This window comes from Lissotriton vulgaris, chromosome 2_2 (genome assembly GCF_964263255.1).
Source record: "Lissotriton vulgaris chromosome 2_2, aLisVul1.2, whole genome shotgun sequence".
Taxonomy (NCBI): Eukaryota; Metazoa; Chordata; class Amphibia; order Caudata; family Salamandridae; genus Lissotriton; species Lissotriton vulgaris.
In genome coordinates, this window is record NC_141688.1 from 326,065,254 (window position 1) to 326,084,048 (window position 18,795).

Genomic DNA, 18,795 nt, shown 5'->3' on the forward strand with positions numbered 1-18,795 from the left:
TCTAGGCTGATGGGCGTACAGAGATGGTTTGGTCCATGGCACTGGTCTAGTCTGATGGGCGTACAGAGATGGTTTGGTCCATGGCACTGGTCTAGTCTGATGGGCGTACAGAGATGGTTTGGTCCATGGCACTGGTCTAGGCTGATGGGCGTACAGAGATGGTTTGGTCCATGGCACTGGTCTAGTCTGATGGGCGTACAGAGATGGTTTGGTCCATGGCACTGGTCTAGGCTGATGGGCGTACAGAGATGGTTTGGTCCATGGCACTGGTCTAGGCTGATGGGCATACAGAGATGGTTTGGTCCATGGCACTGGTCTAGGCTGATGGGCATACAGAGATGGTTTGGTCCATGGCATGTCAATGGTCTAGTCTGATGGGCGTACAGAGATTGTTTGGTCCACGACGAGTCACTGGTCTAGGCTGATGGGCGTACAGAGATGGTTTGGTCCATGTCACTGGTCTAGGCTGATGGGCGTACAGAGATGGTTTGGTCCATGGCACTGGTCTAGGCTGATGGGCGTACAGAGATGGTTTGGTCCATGGCATGTCACTGGTTTAGGCTGATGGGCGTACAGAGATGGTTTGGTCCATGGCACTGGTCTAGGCTGATGGGCGTACAGAGATGGTTTGGTCCATGGCACTGGTCTAGGCTGATGGGCATACAGAGATGGTTTGCTCCATGGCACTGGTCTAGGCTGATGGGCGTACAGAGATTGTTTGGTCCACGACGAGTCACTGATCTAGGCTGATGAGCGTACAGAGATGGTTTGGTCCATGGCATGTCACTGGTCTAGGCTGATAAGCGTACAGAGATGGTTTGGTCCATGGCATGTCACTGGTCTAGGCTGATGAGCGTACAGAGATGGTTTGGTCCATGGTGTAGTTTGTTTTTGACTGAATAGCTTCTACTTAGGCTACACTGCAGCACTGAACATGCACGCCTGCCGAGGAAGCCTTTTTACCACTCATCTGCAGAAGGAAGGGTGGGCTTGGCTGTGATAGGATGTTGGTTTGTGACTGGTGAGTGGTAGGACCTGGCCCAGTGATGGGTGAGGTGAGGGACTGGGTCCACTTCCGTGGAAGGGGCACCACATGCACCAAGGAATGGACGGGCACAGAGCCTCACAGCTATGTAGATGGTGCACGCCGGTTCCTTTCTGACCAGGAGCTTGGCGCAGAGCAAGGAAATGACGCAACTATGATGGTGAGTGTAAAGTGCCAGGGGGCACATCTGGTAGCATGGCATTCCAGACAAAGACCTACTAAGGGTAGATCTTGGTATTGACAATGACTGGGGTAGTTGAAGGGGAGAGGCCGTCACCTATGACAGTGGGTTAAATAAGAATAGGGCGTTTGTAGGTGGAACTGTGGACCTGGCTGTGTCTTCAAATGTAGAACACACCACAGGGAAACCGCATGGAATTCTGGGGTAAAAGGATGCAGAATTGAACAGATGTCTGAGTTTTCACTCCCATCCCTTGTGCGATGCTGAGAGTATTGACCGCAACATCGGGGCGGTGGGGGTGGATAAAGTGACCTGCTCCAGACCCGTCAAGCGGGTGGCCTAGAACTGACTACGCTCCACCTATCCTGATCCTTGCTTCACGGCTGGTTTGGTGGTTGTGTTGGCTTGCACCAGAGTGGCTACATTCAGAAGGTTTCTTCTAGTTTTGTGATGATTCTGGCACAATTTCTTTCACATGCATAGATGCTTTGTTCACAAATGTGTTGTTGATTCTGGTGCAGTTTCCTCCATGGTTCATATGTGGAGATGTTTGTTCTGGAGTGGGTTGATTCTGGCAGTTTCTTCCATGGTTCACATGTGGAGATGTTTTGTATTGGAGAGGGTAGATTCAGGCAGTTTCTTCCTTGCGGGCCGACTGGCTGTAGAGAGCACCAGGCATTTCCCCGGTAGGCCGCCAGGGTGGGGAATGGTTTTTGGCCCCTCTGGGGCCATTTTTGTTACGGGGTTCAGCAATATCGGCCCCCTGTAACAAAATCTGCCGAAAAAGGCCCTCGCAAACAGCTCGGCTGCACCCCCCTCCCTCCATGGGGGGCCGGTCGAGCATTTTGCCAGAGCCGGTTTCGGTTCCCAGTCCGGCCCTGCTTCCTTGGTTCATATGTAGAGATGTTTTGTACCAGAGAGGGTTGATTCTGGCAGTTTCTTTCATGGTTCACATGTGGAAATGTTTTGTTCTGGAGCGGGTTGATACTGGTAGATTCTTCCATGGTTCACATGTGGAAGTGTTTTGTTCTGGAGTGGGTTGATTCTGGTAGTTTCTTCCATGGTTCACATGTGGGAATGTTTTGTTCTGGAGTGGGTTGATTCTGGTAGTTTCTTCCATGGTTCACATGTGGGAATGTTTTGTATTGGAGAGGGTAGATTCAGGCAGTTTCTTCCTTGCGGGGCCGACTGGCTGTAGAGAGCACCAGGCATTTCCCCGGTAGGCCGCCAGGGTGGGGAATGGTTTTTGGCCCCTCTGGGGCCATTTTTGTTACGGGGTTCAGCAATATCGGCCCCCTGTAACAAAATCTGCCGAAAAAGGCCCTCGCAAACAGCTCGGCTGCACCCCCCTCCCTCCATGGGGGGCCGGTCGAGCATTTTGCCAGAGCCGGTTTCGGTTCCCAGTCCGGCCCTGCTTCCTTGGTTCATATGTAGAGATGTTTTGTTCCAGAGAGGGTTGATTCTGGCAGTTTCTTTCATGGTTCACATGTGGAAATGTTTTGTTCTGGAGCGGGTTGATACTGGTAGATTCTTCCATGGTTCACATGTGGAAGTGTTTTGTTCTGGAGTGGGTTGATTCTGGTAGTTTCTTCCATGGTTCACATGTGGGAATGTTTTGTTCTGGAGTGGGTTGACTCTGGTAGTTTCTTCCATGGTTCACATGTGGGAATGTTTTGTTCTGGAGTGGGTTGATTCTGGTAGTTTCTTCCATGGTTCACATGTGGGAATGTTTTGTTCTGGAGCGGGTTGATTCTGGTAGTTTCTTCCATGGTTCACATGTGGAGGTGTTTTGTCCCAGAGAGGGTTGATACTGGCAGCTTCTTCCATGGTTCACATGTGGAGGTGTTTTGTTCTGGAGTGGGTTGCTACTGGCAGCTTCTTCCATGGTTCACATGTGGAGATGTTCTGTAGCAGGTTGATACTGGTAGTTTCTTCCATGGTTCACATGTGGGAATGTTTTGTTCTGGAGTGGGTTGATTCTGGTAGTTTCTTCCATGGTTCACATGTGGGAATGTTTTGTTCTGGAGTGGGTTGATACTGGCAGCTTCTTCCATGGTTCACATGTGGAGATGTTCTGGAGCAGGTTGATACTGGTAGTTTCTTCCATGGTTCACATGTGGAAATATTTTGTTCTGGAGCGGGTTGATACTGGTAGATTCTTCCATGGTTCGCACGTGGGAATGTTTTGTTCTGGAGTGGGTTGATTCTGGTAGTTTCTTCCATGGTTCACATGTGGGAATGTTTTGTTCTGGAGTGGGTTGATTCTGGTAGTTTCTTCCATGGTTCACACGTGGGAATGTTTTGTTCTGGAGTGGGTTGATTCTGGTAGTTTCTTCCATGGTTCACATGTGGGAATGTTTTGTTCTGGAGTGGGTTGATTCTGGTAGTTTCTTCCATGGTTCACATGTGGAGATGTTTTGTCCCAGAGAGGGTTGATACTGGCAGCTTCTTCCATGGTTCACATGTGGAGGTGTTTTGTTCTGGGGTGGGTTGATTCTGGTAGTTTCTTCCATGGTTCACACGTGGGAATGTTTTGTTCTGGAGTGGGTTGATTCTGGTAGTTTCTTCCATGGTTCACATGTGGGAATGTTTTGTTCTGGAGTGGGTTGATTCTGGTAGTTTCTTCCATGGTTCACATGTGGAGATGTTTTGTCCCAGAGAGGGTTGATACTGGCAGCTTCTTCCATGGTTCACATGTGGAGGTGTTTTGTTCTGGGGTGGGTTGATTCTGGTAGTTTCTTCCATGGTTCACATGTGGGAATGTTTTGTTCTGGAGTGGGTTGATACTGGCAGCTTCTTCCATGGTTCACATGTGGAGGTGTTTTGTTCTGGAGCGGGTTGATTCTGGTAGTTTCTTCCATGGTTCACATGTGGAGGTGTTTTTGTTCTGGAGTGGGTTGATTCTGGTAGTTTCTTCCATGGTTCACATGTGGAGGTGTTTTGTTCTGGAGCGGGTTGATTCTGGCAGCTTCTTCCATGGTTCACATGTGGAGGTGTTTTGTCCCAGAGAGGGTTGATACTGGCAGCTTCTTCCATGGTTCACATGTGGAGGTGTTTTGTTCTGGAGTGGGTTGATTCTGGTAGTTTCTTCCATGGTTCACATGTGGAGGTGTTTTTGTTCTGGAGTGGGTTGATTCTGGTAGTTTCTTCCATGGTTCACATGTGGAAGTGTTTTGTTCTGGAGTGGGTTGATTCTGGTAGTTTCTTCCATGGTTCACATGTGGAAGTGTTTTGTTCTGGAGTGGGTTGATTCTGGTAGTTTCTTCCATGGTTCACATGTGGAAGTGTTTGGTTCTGGAGTGGGTTGATTCTGGTAGTTTCTTCCATGGTTCACAGGTGGATGTGTTTTGTCCCAGAGAGGGTTGATACTGGCAGCTTCTTCCATGGTTCACATGTGGAGGTGTTTTGTTCTGGAGTGGGTTGATTCTGGTAGTTTCTTCCATGGTTCACATGTGGAAGTGTTTTGTTCTGGAGTGGGTTGATTCTGGTAGTTTCTTCCATGGTTCACAGGTGGATGTGTTTTGTCCCAGAGAGGGTTGATACTGGCAGCTTCTTCCATGGTTCACATGTGGAGGTGTTTTGTTCTGGAGCGGGTTGATTCTGGTAGTTTCTTTCAGGGTTCACATGTGGAGGTGTTTGGTTCTGGAGTGGGTTGATTCTGGTAGTTTCTTCCATGGTTCACATGTGGAGGTGTTTTGTTCTGGAGTGGGTTAATTCTGGTAGTTTCTTCCATGGTTCCCATGTGGAGGTGTTTTGTTCTGGAGTGGGTTGATTCTGGTAGTTTCTTCCATGGTTCACGTGTGGAGGTGTTTTGTCCTGGAGTGGGTTGATTCTGGTAGTTTCTTCCGTGGTTCACATGTGGAGGTGTTTTGTTCTGGAGTGGGTTGATACCGGTAGTTTCTTCCATGGTTCACATTTGGAGATGTTCTGGAGCAGGGTGATACTGGTAGTTTCTTCCATGGTTCACATGTGGAAATTTTTGCTCTGGAGCGGGTTGATTCTGGTAGTTTCTTCCATGGTTCACATGTGGAAGTGTTTTGTTCTGGAGCAGGTTGATACTGGAAGTTTCTTCCATGGTTCACATGTGGAAGTGTTTTGTTCTGGAGTGGGTTGATTCTGGTAGTTTCTTCCATGGTTCATATGTGGAAGTGTTTTGTTCTGGAGTGGGTTGATACTGGCAGCTTCTTCCATGGTTCACATGTGGAGGTGTTTTGTTCTGGAGTGGGTTAATTCTGGTAGTTTCTTCCATGGTTCCCATGTGGAGGTGTTTTGTTCTGGAGTGGGTTGATTCTGGTAGTTTCTTCCATGGTTCACGTGTGGAGGTGTTTTGTTCTGGAGTGGGTTGATTCTGGTAGTTTCTTCCGTGGTTCACATGTGGAGGTGTTTTGTTCTGGAGTGGGTTGATACCGGTAGTTTCTTCCATGGTTCACATTTGGAGATGTTCTGGAGCAGGTTGATACTGGTAGTTTCTTCCATGGTTCACATGTGGAAATTTTTGCTCTGGAGCGGGTTGATTCTGGTAGTTTCTTCCATGGTTCACATGTGGAAGTGTTTTGTTCTGGAGCAGGTTGATACTGGAAGTTTCTTCCATGGTTCACATGTGGAAGTGTTTTGTTCTGGAGTGGGTTGATTCTGGTAGTTTCTTCCATGGTTCACATGTGGAAGTGTTTTGTTCTGGAGTGGGTTGATACTGGCAGTTTCTTCCATGGTTCACATGTGGAGGTGTTTTGTTCTGGAGTGGGTTGATTCTGGTAGTTTCTTCCATGGTTCACATGTGGAAGTGTTTTGTTCTGGAGTGGGTTGATTCTGGTAGTTTCCTCCATGGTTCACATGTGGGATGTTGTGTTCCAGAGAGGGTTGATACTGGCAGCTTCTTCCATGGTTCACATGTGGAGGTGTTTTGTTCTGGGGTGGGTTGATTCTGGTAGTTTCTTCCATGGTTCACACGTGGGAATGTTTTGTTCTGGAGTGGGTTGATTCTGGTAGTTTCTTCCATGGTTCACATGTGGGATGTTGTGTTCCAGAGAGGGTTGATACTGGCAGCTTCTTCCATGGTTCACATGTGGAGGTGTTTTGTTCTGGGGTGGGTTGATTCTGGTAGTTTCTTCCATGGTTCACGTGTGGAGGTGTTTTGTTCTGGAGTGGGTTGATTCTGGTAGTTTCTTCCGTGGTTCACATGTGGAGGTGTTTTGTTCTGGAGTGGGTTGATTCTGGTAGTTTCTTCCATGGTTCACGTGTGGAAGTGTTTTGTTCTGGAGTGGGTTGATTCTGGTAGTTTCTTCCGTGGTTCACATGTGGAGGTGTTTTGTTCTGGAGTGGGTTGATTCTGGTAGTTTCTTCCGTGGTTCACATGTGGAGGTGTTTTGTTCTGGAGTGGGTTGATTCTGGTAGTTTCCTCCATGGTTCACATGTGGGATGTTTTGTTCCAGAGAGGGGTGTTATTATTTTTTTCTTCCTTGGTTCAAACTAAGCTAGATTTGCTCTTGGGGGTTTGTGGCTGTGCTTAGGATGTTCCTTCAGTTGGTGCACTGCTGCTGTAGAGGGCACCATAATGTTTTATCCATTGTGAATGGTGCAGAGATGCTGGCTCCATCTGAGGTGGTTCTTTTGAGATGGGTTCTCGGTGGTGCACACTTTGAGACAGAGGGCTCTAGAGAGGCTGAAATGGGTTCCTCTCTGGTGGATAAGCTGTGGTTACTTGGTTGGCTGGGACAGTTTCTTCCGCTGTGGACTTGCTTCAGTGGTTTTCTCTGTGGTGAAGACCTTGTGATGGTGGTTTCATTTTGTCGCTGCCCTTGAGATGAAACCAGAGTAGTTTTCTTCTCTACAGCTCATGTGCTCTCCTTTTCCACCATCTTCTTGCAGGGCCACAGTATGGCACCCTGGAGAAGGCCTGGCACTCCTTCATGACGGCGGCGGATAAACTGAGCGAGATCCACCAGGAGCTGCGGGACCACCTGGCTGGCGAGGACAGCGAGAAGGTGCGCACCTGGCAGAAGGAAGCCTTCCACAAGCAGCTCTTGGGTGACTTCAAGGAGGCCAAAGAAGCAGAGGACGGATTCAGCAAGGCACAGAAGCCCTGGGTGAAGAAGCTGAAAGATGTGAGTATCCCTGGGCACAGGAAGAGAGCAAGGACACGAGAGAGGGAGTAAGGACCCCAGGGAAGGAGGGAGCAAGGACCCCAGGGAAGGAGGGAGCAAGGACCCCAGGGGAGGAGGGAGCAAGGACCCCAGGGGAGGAGGGAGCAAGGACCCCAGGGGAGGAGGGAGCAAGGACCCCAGGGGAGGAGGGAGCAAGGACCCCAGGGGAGGAGGGAGCAAGGACCCCAGGGGAGGAGGGAGCAAGGACCCCAGGGGAGGAGGGAGCAAGGACCCCAGGGGAGGAGGGAGCAGGGACCCCAGGGGAGGAGGCAGCAAGGACCCCAGGGGAGGAGGGAGCAGGGACCCCAGGGGAGGAGGGAGCAAGGACCCCAGGAGAGGAGGGAGCAAGGACCCCAGGGGAGGAGGGAGCAAGGACCCCAGGGGAGGAGGGAGCAAGGACCCCAGGGGAGGAGGGAGCAAGGACCCCAGGGGAGGAGGGAGGAGGGAGCAAGGACCCCAGGGGAGGAGGGAGCAAGGACCCCAGGGGAGGAGGGAGCAAGGACCCTGAGGGAGGAGGGAGCAGGGACCCCAGGGGAGGAGGGAGCAAGGACCCCAGGGGAGGAGGGAGCAAGGACCCCAGGGCAGGAGGGAGCAAGGACCCCAGGGGAGGAGGGAGCAAGGACCCCAGGGGAGCGGGGAGCAAGGACCCCAAGGGAGGAGGGAGCAAGGACCCCAGGGGAGGAGGGAGCAAGGACCCCAGTGGAGAAAGGAGCAAGGACCCCAGGGGAGGAGGTAGCAAGGACCCCAGGGGAGGCGGGAGCAAGGACCCCAGGCGAGGAGGGAGCAGGGACCCCAGGGGAGGAAGGAGCAAGGACCCCAGGGAGGAGGGACAAGGACCCAGAGGGAAGAGGGAGCAGGGACCCCAGGGGAGAAGGGAGCAAGGACCAGGGGAGGAGGGAGCAAGGACCCCAGGGGAGGAGGGAGCAAGGACCCCAGGGGAGGAGGGAGCAAGGACCCCAGGGGAGGAGGGAGCAAGGACCCCAGGGGAGGAGGGAGCAAGGATCCCAGGGGAGGAGGGGGCAAGGACCCCAGGGGAGGAGGGGGCAAGGACCCCAGGGGAGGAGGGGGCAAGAACCCCAGGGGAGGAGGGGGCAAGGACCCCAGGGGAGGAGGGGGCAAGGACCCCAGGGGAGTGGGGAGCAAGGAACCCAAGGGAGGAGGGAGCAAGGACCCCGGGGGAGGAGGGAGGAGGGAGCAAGGACCCCAGTGGAGAAAGGAGCAAGGACCCCAGGGGAGAAGGTAGCAAGGACCCCAGGGGAGGCGGGAGCAAGGACCCCAGGCGAGGAGGGAGCAGGGACCCCAGGCGAGGAGGGAGCAGGGACCCCAGGCGAGGAGGGAGCAGGGACCCCAGGCGAGGAGGGAGCAGGGACCCCAGGCGAGGAGGGAGCATGGACCCCAGGGGACGAGGGAGCATGGACCCCAGGGGAGGAGGGAGCAAGGACCCCAGGGGAGGAGGGAGCAAGGACCCCAGGGAAGGAGGGAGCAAGGACCCCTGGGAATGAGGGAGCAAGGACTCCAGGGAAGCAAGGACCCCAGGGGAGGAGGGAGCAAGGACCCCAGGGGAGGAGGGAGCAAGGACCCCAGGGGAGGAGGGAGCAAGGACCCCAGGGGAGGAGGGAGCAAGGACCCGCGGGAAGGAGTGAGCAAGGACCCCAGAGGAGGAGGGAGGAGGGAAGAGGGAAGAGGGAAGAGGGAGGAGGGAGGAGGGAGGAGGGAGGAGGGAGGAGGGAAGAGGGAGAAGGGACCCCAGGGGAGGAGGGAGGAGGGACCCCAGGGGAGGAGGGAGGAGGGGGCAAGGACCCCATGGGAGGTGGGAGCAAGGACCCCAGGGGAGGAGGGAGCAAGGACCCCAGGGGAGGAGGGAGCAAGGACCCCAGGGGAGGAGGGAGCAAGGACCCCAGGGGAGGAGGGAGCAAGGACCCCAGGGGAGGAGGGAGCGAGGACCCCAGGGGAGGAGGGAGCGAGGACCCCAGGGGAGGAGGGAGCGAGGACCCCAGGGGAGGAGGGAGCGAGGACCCTGAGGGAGGAGGGAGCGAGGACCCTGAGGGAGGAGGGAGCAGGGACCCCAGGGGAGGAGGGAGCAAGGACCCCAGGGGAGGAGGGAGCAAGGACCCCAGGGGAGGAGGGAGCAAGGACCCCAGGGGAGCGGGGAGCAAGGACCCCAAGGGAGCGGGGAGCAAGGACCCCAAGGGAGGAGGGAGCAAGGACCCCAGGGGAGGAGGGAGGAGGGAGCAAGGACCCCAGTGGAGAAAGGAGCAAGGACCCCAGGGGAGGAGGTAGCAAGGACCCCAGGGCAGGAGGGAGCAAGGACCCCAGGGGAGGAGGGAGCAAGGACCCCAGGGGAGGAGGGAGCAAGGACCCCAGGGGAGGAGGGAGCAAGACCCCAGTTGAGGAGGGGGCAAGAACCCCAGGGGAGGAGGGGGCAAGGACCCCAGAGGAGGAGGGGGCAAGGACCCCAGGGGAGCGGGGAGCAAGGACCCCAAGGGAGGAGGGAGCAAGGACCCCAGGGGAGGAGGGAGGAGGGAGCAAGGACCCCAGTGGAGAAAGGAGCAAGGACCCCAGGGGAGGAGGTAGCAAGGACCCCAGGGCAGGAGGGAGCAAGGACCCCAGGGGAGGAGGGAGCAAGGACCCCAGGGGAGGAGGGAGCAAGGACCCCAGGGGAGGAGGGAGCAAGGACCCCAGTTGAGGAGGGGGCAAGAACCCCAGGGGAGGAGGGGGCAAGGACCCCAGAGGAGGAGGGGGCAAGGACCCCAGGGGAGCGGGGAGCAAGGACCCCAAGGGAGGAGGGAGCAAGGACCCCGGGGGAGGAGGGAGGAGGGAGCAAGGACCCCAGTGGAGAAAGGAGCAAGGACCCCAGGGGAGGAGGTAGCAAGGACCCCAGGGGAGGCGGGAGCAAGGACCCCAGGGGAGGCGGGAGCAAGGACCCCAGGCGAGGAGGGAGCATGGACTCCAGGGGAGGAGGGAGCAGGGACCCCAGGGGAGGAGCGAGCAGGGACCCCAGGGGAGGAGGGAGCAGGGACCCCAGGGGAGGAGGGAGCAAGGACCCCAGGGAAGGAGGGAGCAAGGACCCCAGGGAAGGAGGGAGCAAGGACCCCTGGGAATGAGGGAGCAAGGACCCCAGGGAAGCAAGGACCCCAGGGGAGGAGGGAGCAAGGACCCCACGGGAGGAGGGAGCAAGGACCCCAGGGAGGAGGGAGCAAGGACCCGCGGGAAGGAGTGAGCAAGGACCCCAGAGGAGAAAGGAGCAAGGACCCCAGGGGAGGAGGGAGGATGGAGGAGGGAAGAGGGAGGAGGGACCCCAGGGGAGGAGGGAGGAGGGACCCCAGGGGAGGAGGGAGGAGGGGGCAAGGACCCCATGGGAGGTGGGAGCAAGGACCCCAGGGGAGGTGGGAGCAAGGACCCCAGGGGAGGAGGGAGCAAGAACCCCAGGGGAGGAGGGAGCAAGAACCCCCAGGGAAGCAGGGACCCCAGGGAGGAGGGAGCAAGGACCAAGGGAGGAGGGAATGAGGGATGGTTGGGATGGAAGAGAGGAGCGGAGAAGGGGAGGGAGAGAGCAGTATGAAATGAAGGCGAAGGTAATGAAAGGGAGTGTGTGGAAGTAGAGGAAATCTATATGGCGCAGGAGCGAGGACAGGGCAGTTGGAGGAAACAAGGTAAGTTGAAGATGGTGGCAGGGATGAAGTTGGGAAAGAAGTGAAGGTGTTGTGGCCCTTCCCCTTGAACCCACAATCTTCCCTGACAGGCTCCTCTGCCTCACGCCCACTTAGGAGCACGCTGGCACCAGCCATGGCATCTAAAGCTTAAGGTCTATTTCTTAATGCAGAATACGTGTGCTGTGGCATATCCTAGCTTCTAGGCGCCATTAGAATTATTAAAAAATGAAGTTCCAAACATAGGAATTAAATATAAATGAACATACACAAGACCTGATACTGTGCCCTGTCCATGCACAGACAGGAGTGGTGTTCCTTGAGGGCACACCTCTCTGCTCTCCCTCTTTGGAGGCTGTCAGTGGTAGTCGGTCTCATCCTTATTGGAGACTCAAAAGGCTGAGGTTTACATTGAGGGCATAACTTAGGACAGAGATGCTGAGGGCACATCTCTTGTGGTTTCAAGGTCTGATGCCCTGTTGGGGAGCAGGGCATGGGCACTTCATGAGTTGCGACCCTGGTGCTGAGACCGGTGGCATCTGAGCCACATAGGTGGATGGGTGTACGAGCTAAGAGTGTGGGGCTCATCCAGAACTCTTCCCTAGAGGATAAATAAGTCACAGTCCACCCTCATCCTTCTGCCTTGCGGCTTCCCTCCTCTGCTGCACTCTCTGCTATTCTGTGCCAAGTACTGAGAGCTCAAGGTCCAGGAAGGGGAACACATGCCTGTTCCACCGAGAGCCCCTGAAGTGCATGCATGTATCAATGTAGAACCGTGTGCATTGGAAACTCTGTTTAGGAAAAAATTAAAAACCTGGCTGTTTCAACGTTCGTATGGAGGACGAAAGTAGTTTCTCTTTTGACAGTCTGCAGGTCAGTGCATTGTTTAGGCTGTTAGCTTGGTCAGTTGTTAGAGATCTGTTGGTGTTCTGGCACGGGGAGTAACCAGGCGCTTTATAAGCTAAATAATATTAATCATAACATGAGGCCTTTCTTAGGGTGTTGAGGTAGTTTAAGAGCAGTGTCCTGGGGGAGGGGTGCTCTAGCTTCTCTCTGGTGTCCCAGGGCTTCTGTACTGGTGTTCTCCGTATGGATGACCAAGTGACTCCCTTCAGACGCTTGGCTGTCTCGGGGTCGTGAGGACCAGTAGTCCCGGCTAGCGACAAAGTATAAACTCAGACTGAGTGTCGCGTCAGTGTTGTCCAGACCCTGCACTTCTTTTGGGCATCAGGTCCTCCCTTCTCCAAAGAAGAGGTGCAGCCCTCCTCCCCAACACTTGTAAGCTTTCCTCCAGGCGGGTTCCAGCAGCAGCATGTGGCCGACCTCCCTGACTGCGGCGTGGCCTACAGAGAGGAGCATCTACCTTTATAGGTTCATCTCCCGGCTAAACCTCTGCTGTACACCATAGAGTCTCCTAGAGGTCCAAACAAGGACCTTAAATCTTAGCTCTCTAGAGGTCGGATGCCTAACCTCCTCTAGGGCCAAGGCACAAAGCCAGAGACCAATCCTGGGCTGTCATGTTTAGGTTTGACATGTGGTGCTTGTGCCACTCATGGTGAGATTACTGTACTCTTTACTTGCTTTAAGGGGCTTTGGGGTCTGCCTCCTTCAGCCATTGGCTGCTTTTGTACCGAAACGTTCAGCCATTGGCTTGAGGCATTGTCAATCACATTGATCAGCACACAGGAAGATTTTAGTCTTGGATTTTTCTATTGGCTGGCTAGGTGTGTCCTTTTTGCTCCATTAGAAGGCATGAGCAACTATTTTACATCTGAAATCAGTAGGCATTGGCCTGGTAGCATTAACGAGGGAATCCTAACAAAAGCATCTGAAAAACTGCTCGAGGAACCAAGGGTTGCTCTATTATCTGTAATATCGATTAGTATTTGAGGTTTGATGTCTGTACGATATGTACAGGCCCGATCAACACACTATACACGTGTCCAACATGAAGTGTTTGCCAACGCTCTTTACACGTAAAACACTGTATATAATCCTGGAGAAGTGAATCTCCTTTCTGGGTTCAGTTTGTGTACGTTTCTCGCACAGAGAGGATAAGGTCTGAACATCTCATCGGCCCCTGCACATTTGTGGACTGGAAGCCAGACAGACCTCCGCACAGGTCACGCTTATCTCATGACCACCAGCAGTGCATGAAGGTGAGGGTGGCATGGGATGTACACGGCTGTTGCATTCCATATTCTGCGGTGCAATATCCGGAGCAGAGGAAGATTGTTGATGTCGCTCGCTGGGCAGGAAACTCCTGTCCGCTAGAGCGGTCTGGTCTTACAGGGCAGGAACCTGGTGTCACTGCAGTAGGTTTAACTCGGGGGCAGGACCCACTCGTGATTCCCACACTACGCAGATATCTGCTAGTTCGTTAGATGGATTTACTCATGGGGCTACAGTCCACTCATTCTTTAAAACTCAGCAGGTAGTGGCAAACATGTCAGACTATGGGGCCTCCCCTCATGTGGTAGGTGGGCTTGGGTCAAGTGGCAGAACCCACCAGTGTTAATCTATTCTTGGGGCAGCATCCTGGGGGTCTGTAGGGGGCCTTGGTGGTCTCCAGAAGACCCCTTGGGCAAGTTCCCGGTGGTCCATAGCGGACCCTGGTGGTCTCCAGAAGACCCGTTGGTCAAGATCCTGGAGGTCTGTAGAGGGCCCTGGTGGTCTCCAGAGGGCTCCTGGAGCAGGATTCTGATGGCCCCAGTAAGATGCAGCAATTTGGGTGTCACTGTCCTCTGTGTTTCTCACTTGATCCCTCTCTTGAACAGGTGGAAGCTGCGAAGAAGAGCTACCACGCAGCTCGGAAGGATGAGAAGACGGCAGTGACCCGCGAGAACCACTCCAAGGCAGATGCCTCAGTGTCCCAGGAACAGCTACGCAAACTGCAGGACCGTGTGGAGCGGTGTGGCCAGGAGGCAGAGAAGGTGAGCGGGAAGGGGTAGGGTGAAGGCTACAGGTTGAGAAGCTATTGGGGCAGAATGGGTAAATGGCTGGGGTGTATGCAAGAATGCCAGGTGGGCCAAGATGTGGGGGCCAAGAGTAAAGACGGTAATATGAGATGGAGACATATTGAGGGGTGTATGACTGGAAGACCAAGAAAGTGAGGTGTATGGGGCCAGGTTGTGGGTTCGAAGAGGGAATTGAAACCCGGTCCTGCCGCTGCTGGGATTTCAGGTTAGCCATAAGATGGGGTTCATCATGTGACCTCATGTTTAAAGTGACATCACACAGTGAACAAGATACAACTGGGAAGGAGATTGTATATATATAAGGCACTTACAACAGTTGTTACCCTTGATCTAACTCAAAGGGGGAACCCTGTGGCAAGAGTTTTGTAAACTGTAAAAATCACAAAATTAGTTTGTCATTAGATGTCACAATGCAGCTCCTCATAGCCAGTGGCTCTCACGAGCCTGTCCAAGTCTACACAACTCCGCCTCCAGCGCTCGCCCGCACTGGTGGCACTGGCACTGTAGATCTTTCTTGTAGCTGGGTTGTGTTCCCTAAAGTACCTCAGTGTTGTGGTAGGGAGACGGGCTCGTAGTGTGCTATTGGAGCCGCCTCAATAAGGTGACTGGAGACCCGTCCACTGGCCCAGTTTACCCCAGATGATGCCATACTGGGATGGGTCTTGATTCCAGAGAATGGACCTCAAGGGTCAGGTGGAGTCCTCAGGCTTCATCCCCAGCCCCCCCAATCCTCTCCCATGCAGGGCAGACCCGGAGGAGCCTGTGCCTGCCTTGACTTCCCCGGCTGCAGCACTCCTCTGCAGGGACAGGGGTGCCTTGGGATGTATCTACCCTGTCCTGAAGTGTTCTCCCTCCTCCAGTCTCTGTCCTTGTGAACCTTCTCAGGTCTAAAGCCAGCTCATTGGCAGGTGTCGGCCTCCGCTGATCACAGTGAGGGCCAGGCCTCCTCCTGGAGTGCATGATTAAGGTCATTCTGTTTCCTCCCATTTCCCTCCGGCAGAGCTCAGGGGGCTCTTGCCAGGTTGGATCTGCAGTTGGTGACACCAAAGCTCTTGTCCTCCTGCTGCAGTCCTAGGTCCTCCCAGGACGCACCCCCCTTCTTGCAGATCCGTAAAATCTATTGCATGTCCTTGGCGATGTAACCCAGACCCCCTCTAGATGAAAGCATCCTCTCCTCCCTGGTCCTGCAAAGGAGTGGGGGCACCCAGGAACCTCAAAGTCCACAGTCACCTCCCTGAGGTGTGGGGGGTTTCAGGCCTAAGACCCTGCCCTGATATTAACCTCGGTCTGTCAGATTAATGTATCGCTGACCTCACAAACATGTAGAACATCGAACACTATAGAATCTTTGAAATCCTGACACGCCCTGCCCTCATGCAGAGGCTTACATGTATAACCCTGTGTCCCCCGATTCCAGGGTTTGGAGGTTTGCAAAATATCATACACATACATACACACACACACACACGTACACACACACACGTACACACATGTACACCCACATACACACATACACACACACACACCCCTACAGAAAAAGTTTACATCAGGCACTTGAACCTTCTACCTGATATTGGGGGTATTGCAAAAGTCTCTCACACACACAAACTCTTTCTCTCTCTCTCTCTCTCTCACACACACACATACCCCCCACACATACTCACACACGCTCACCATATTCTACGGCAAGAAGTTGCATCCAGCACTCGATCAACCTGGTACCCGAGACTGGGGGGTATTCAAAGCATACCTCTTAACACACATACAGACACACTCTCACACTTGCACTCGCTCGGTCTCACTCACACATCGCTCTCTGCAGCAAGGGTTTACATCTAGGACCCGAGACTGAGGATTTCAAAGTTTCCCACATAAATAATACAAGTTTTCACGCTCTCATGCACACCCACCCACTCACTCAAGTACAAGTTTACTTCTGGAACCCGATGAACAGGTTACCCGCGACTGGGGGTGTACAAAGTTTTCCACATACCTAACACGCTCCTACACTCGTGAGCACACTCACTCACTCACTCTCCAGCACAAGTTTACTTCTGGAACCAAATGAACCTGTTCCCAGACACTGGGGGTATCCAAATTATCCCACATAACTATCAAACACTCGCACACTTGCATGCACTCTCTCTCTCTCTCTCACTCACTCACTCACTCTGTCTCTCTCACTCTCTCTCTCTCTCTCTCTCTCTCTCTCTCTCTCTCTCTCTCTCTCTCTCTCTCTCTCTCTCTCTCTCTCTCACTCTCTCTCTCTCACTCACTCACTCACTCACTCTCTCACTCTCACTCTCTCACTCTCTCACTCTCCCTCTCACTCTCTCTCTCTCTCTCTCTCTCACTCTCTCTCTCACTCTCTCTCTCACTCTCTCTCTCACTCTCTCTCTCACTCTCTCTCTCACTCTCTCTCTCACTCTCTCACTCTCTCACTCTCTCACTCTCTCACTCTCTCACTCTCTCACTCTCTCACTCTCTCACTCTCTCACTCTCTCACTCTCTCACTCTCTCACTCTCTCACTCTCTCACTCTCTCACTCTCTCACTCTCTCTCTCACTCTCTCTCTCTCACAGGTTTACTTCCTGGACCCATTGAACCTGGTAACCAAGACTGGGGGGTATTTAAAGCATCCCACATAACACGCAGACAGACACTCTCGCACTGACACTCACTCGGTCTCACTCACACATCCTAATCTGCAGCAAGAGTTTACATCTAGGACCTGAGATATTCAAAGTATCACACATAAATAATAAAAGTTTTCACGCTGTCATGCACAACTCACTCAACTACAAGTTTACTTCTGGAACCCGAGACAGGGGAATACAAAGTATCCCACATTAGAGAGACAAATATTTTCCCACATACTCTCCCATATATACACACTCACTCGCACAAACTGCTGCATGAATTTTTATCTAGCAAAGGATGAACCTGTTACCTGGAGACCAGGTGTATTCATCCTATCGCAAAACACCCGTGTACGCGTGACCTCGTACACACTCCCACTACCCATTACACAGCAGCACGAGTTTACATCTACCATGCAATGAAGCGCTTAACTCGAGATTGGGAGTATTCAAAGTATCCGACTTAAACAGGCCCTCTTAGACACCCACACACACCCTTCATCCTCCTCTTACACATATCTGCTACTAGACTCTCGTTTGCAAGGCTGCAGTGTAGGAACTGACCCTGTAAGGCTCATGTCAAACACCCTACAGGTTGCTTCTACGAAGACACTAACTGCAAGGGAGTCCCCAGAACCTATAACTCCGCCGTTAGCTCTGCGCATCAGTCACTGACTTCCAGTTTCAAAACTGGGGCTGAGTGAGCGGGTTTGACATTCCATAGGTGGCTTCTGTAGAGAACCTGCAGAGGGGTTATAGCCAATGTCTGTACCTCCACCTGGCAGGGGTGAACAGGTAGTCCCGGTCTGCAACGGTGGACTGTAAACTTCTCCCTTTGACTCGTACTGGAGTGATGAAGTAAAGGTATGGAGGACGAGTGCCGTACAATCCACCTCTTGCCTCACGATACCTCTAAGGACGACGTGTGTCGAACCCCCCAGGATTCAATACTCATTCTATTGGTGTAGCGTCTGCGGCCTCCATGAGTAGGTCCTGAGAGCCGAAGAACTGGCTTTTCAGGTAGCCTCACTAGGCCCTCGGTCTGGCAAGACTCGCACTAGCTGAGTGCCAGGACACCCTCCCGGGTGATAGTGCGCTCTGGCTAGACTCACACCTGCTCAGTGCCAGGACACCCTCCCGGGTGATAGCGCGCTCTGGCTAGACTCGCACTAGCTGAGTGCCAGGACACCCTCCCGGGTGATAGTGCGCTCTGGCTAGACTCACACCTGCTCAGTGCCAGGACACCCTCCCGGGTGATAGCGCGCTCTGGCTAGACTCGCACTAGCTGAGTGCCAGGACACCCTCCCGGGTGATAGTGCGCTCTACAAACCTGTGTAACATAACGGGGGCTACAGCTGGAGTGTCCAAAGAACAGGTACCAGCTCGCTTTCCCTCAAGCACGATGGTTCACCAGTCCATCCTCACCGTGGGACACACTCACTCCCTACACACCTATTCCGGACACTGTGCCGGTCAGAAGAGCCCGGGCAGGACAGAGTTTACGAACGTTCCCGTGAGGGAGCGAGTAGGCAACCCCTTGGTACCCTGGGACACAGATTAATGCTACCACCACTGCCAGCCGCCCACTGCAGGGTGGAGAAAGGAAAAGCTGCTCACAGTAAGAGGGACACACAAATGACTGTCCCTCGACCTCGAAAGCCCTCGGGTCACCATCCATTTAAACAGGAGCCCTCAGTGGGTGCGTGTGATTCTTGGAGGTGAATTAAAAACACCTTCTGCAACTGTCCAGTGACTTCCAGGAGATGAAGAGAAGGCAGGAAGCTGTCCAGAGCCATGAGGAAGATGCCCTGTCCCAGCAGAGGTCTTGGTAGGGAGTGCAAGCAGGAAGCAGGCATGGCGGCGGGCATGGCAGGGAGTGCCTGCGGGAAGCGTGCATGGCAGGGAGTGCCTGCGGGAAGCGGGCATGGCGGCGGGCATGGCAGGGAGTGCCTCTGGGAAGCGGGCATGGCGGCGGGCATGGCAGGGAGTGCCTGCGGGAAGCGGGCATGGCAGGGAGTGCCTGCGGGAAGCGGGCATGGCGGCGGGCATGGCAGGGAGTGCCTGCAGGAAGCAGGCATTGCAGCGGGCACGGCAGGGAGGGCCCACAGGAAGCGGGCAATGCAGCGGGCACGGCAGGGAGGGCCCACAGGAAGCAGGCAGGA

The 18,795-nt window shown here is 54.0% G+C and overlaps 1 protein-coding gene across 5 annotated transcripts in view; it reads left to right on the forward strand.

Annotated features, from left to right (window-relative positions):
* Positions 1-18,795, forward strand: part of PACSIN3 (protein kinase C and casein kinase substrate in neurons 3) — a 319,761-nt gene that overhangs the window by 213,760 nt on the left and 87,206 nt on the right. For all 5 annotated transcript variants that reach the window (XM_086959721.1, XM_086959717.1, XM_086959718.1 and 2 more), the window contains exons 6-7: positions 7,092-7,327; positions 13,794-13,949. In XM_086959721.1, the coding sequence (XP_086815847.1) occupies positions 7,092-7,327; positions 13,794-13,949 (392 nt within the window). The remainder of the gene's footprint in view (positions 1-7,091; positions 7,328-13,793; positions 13,950-18,795) is intronic.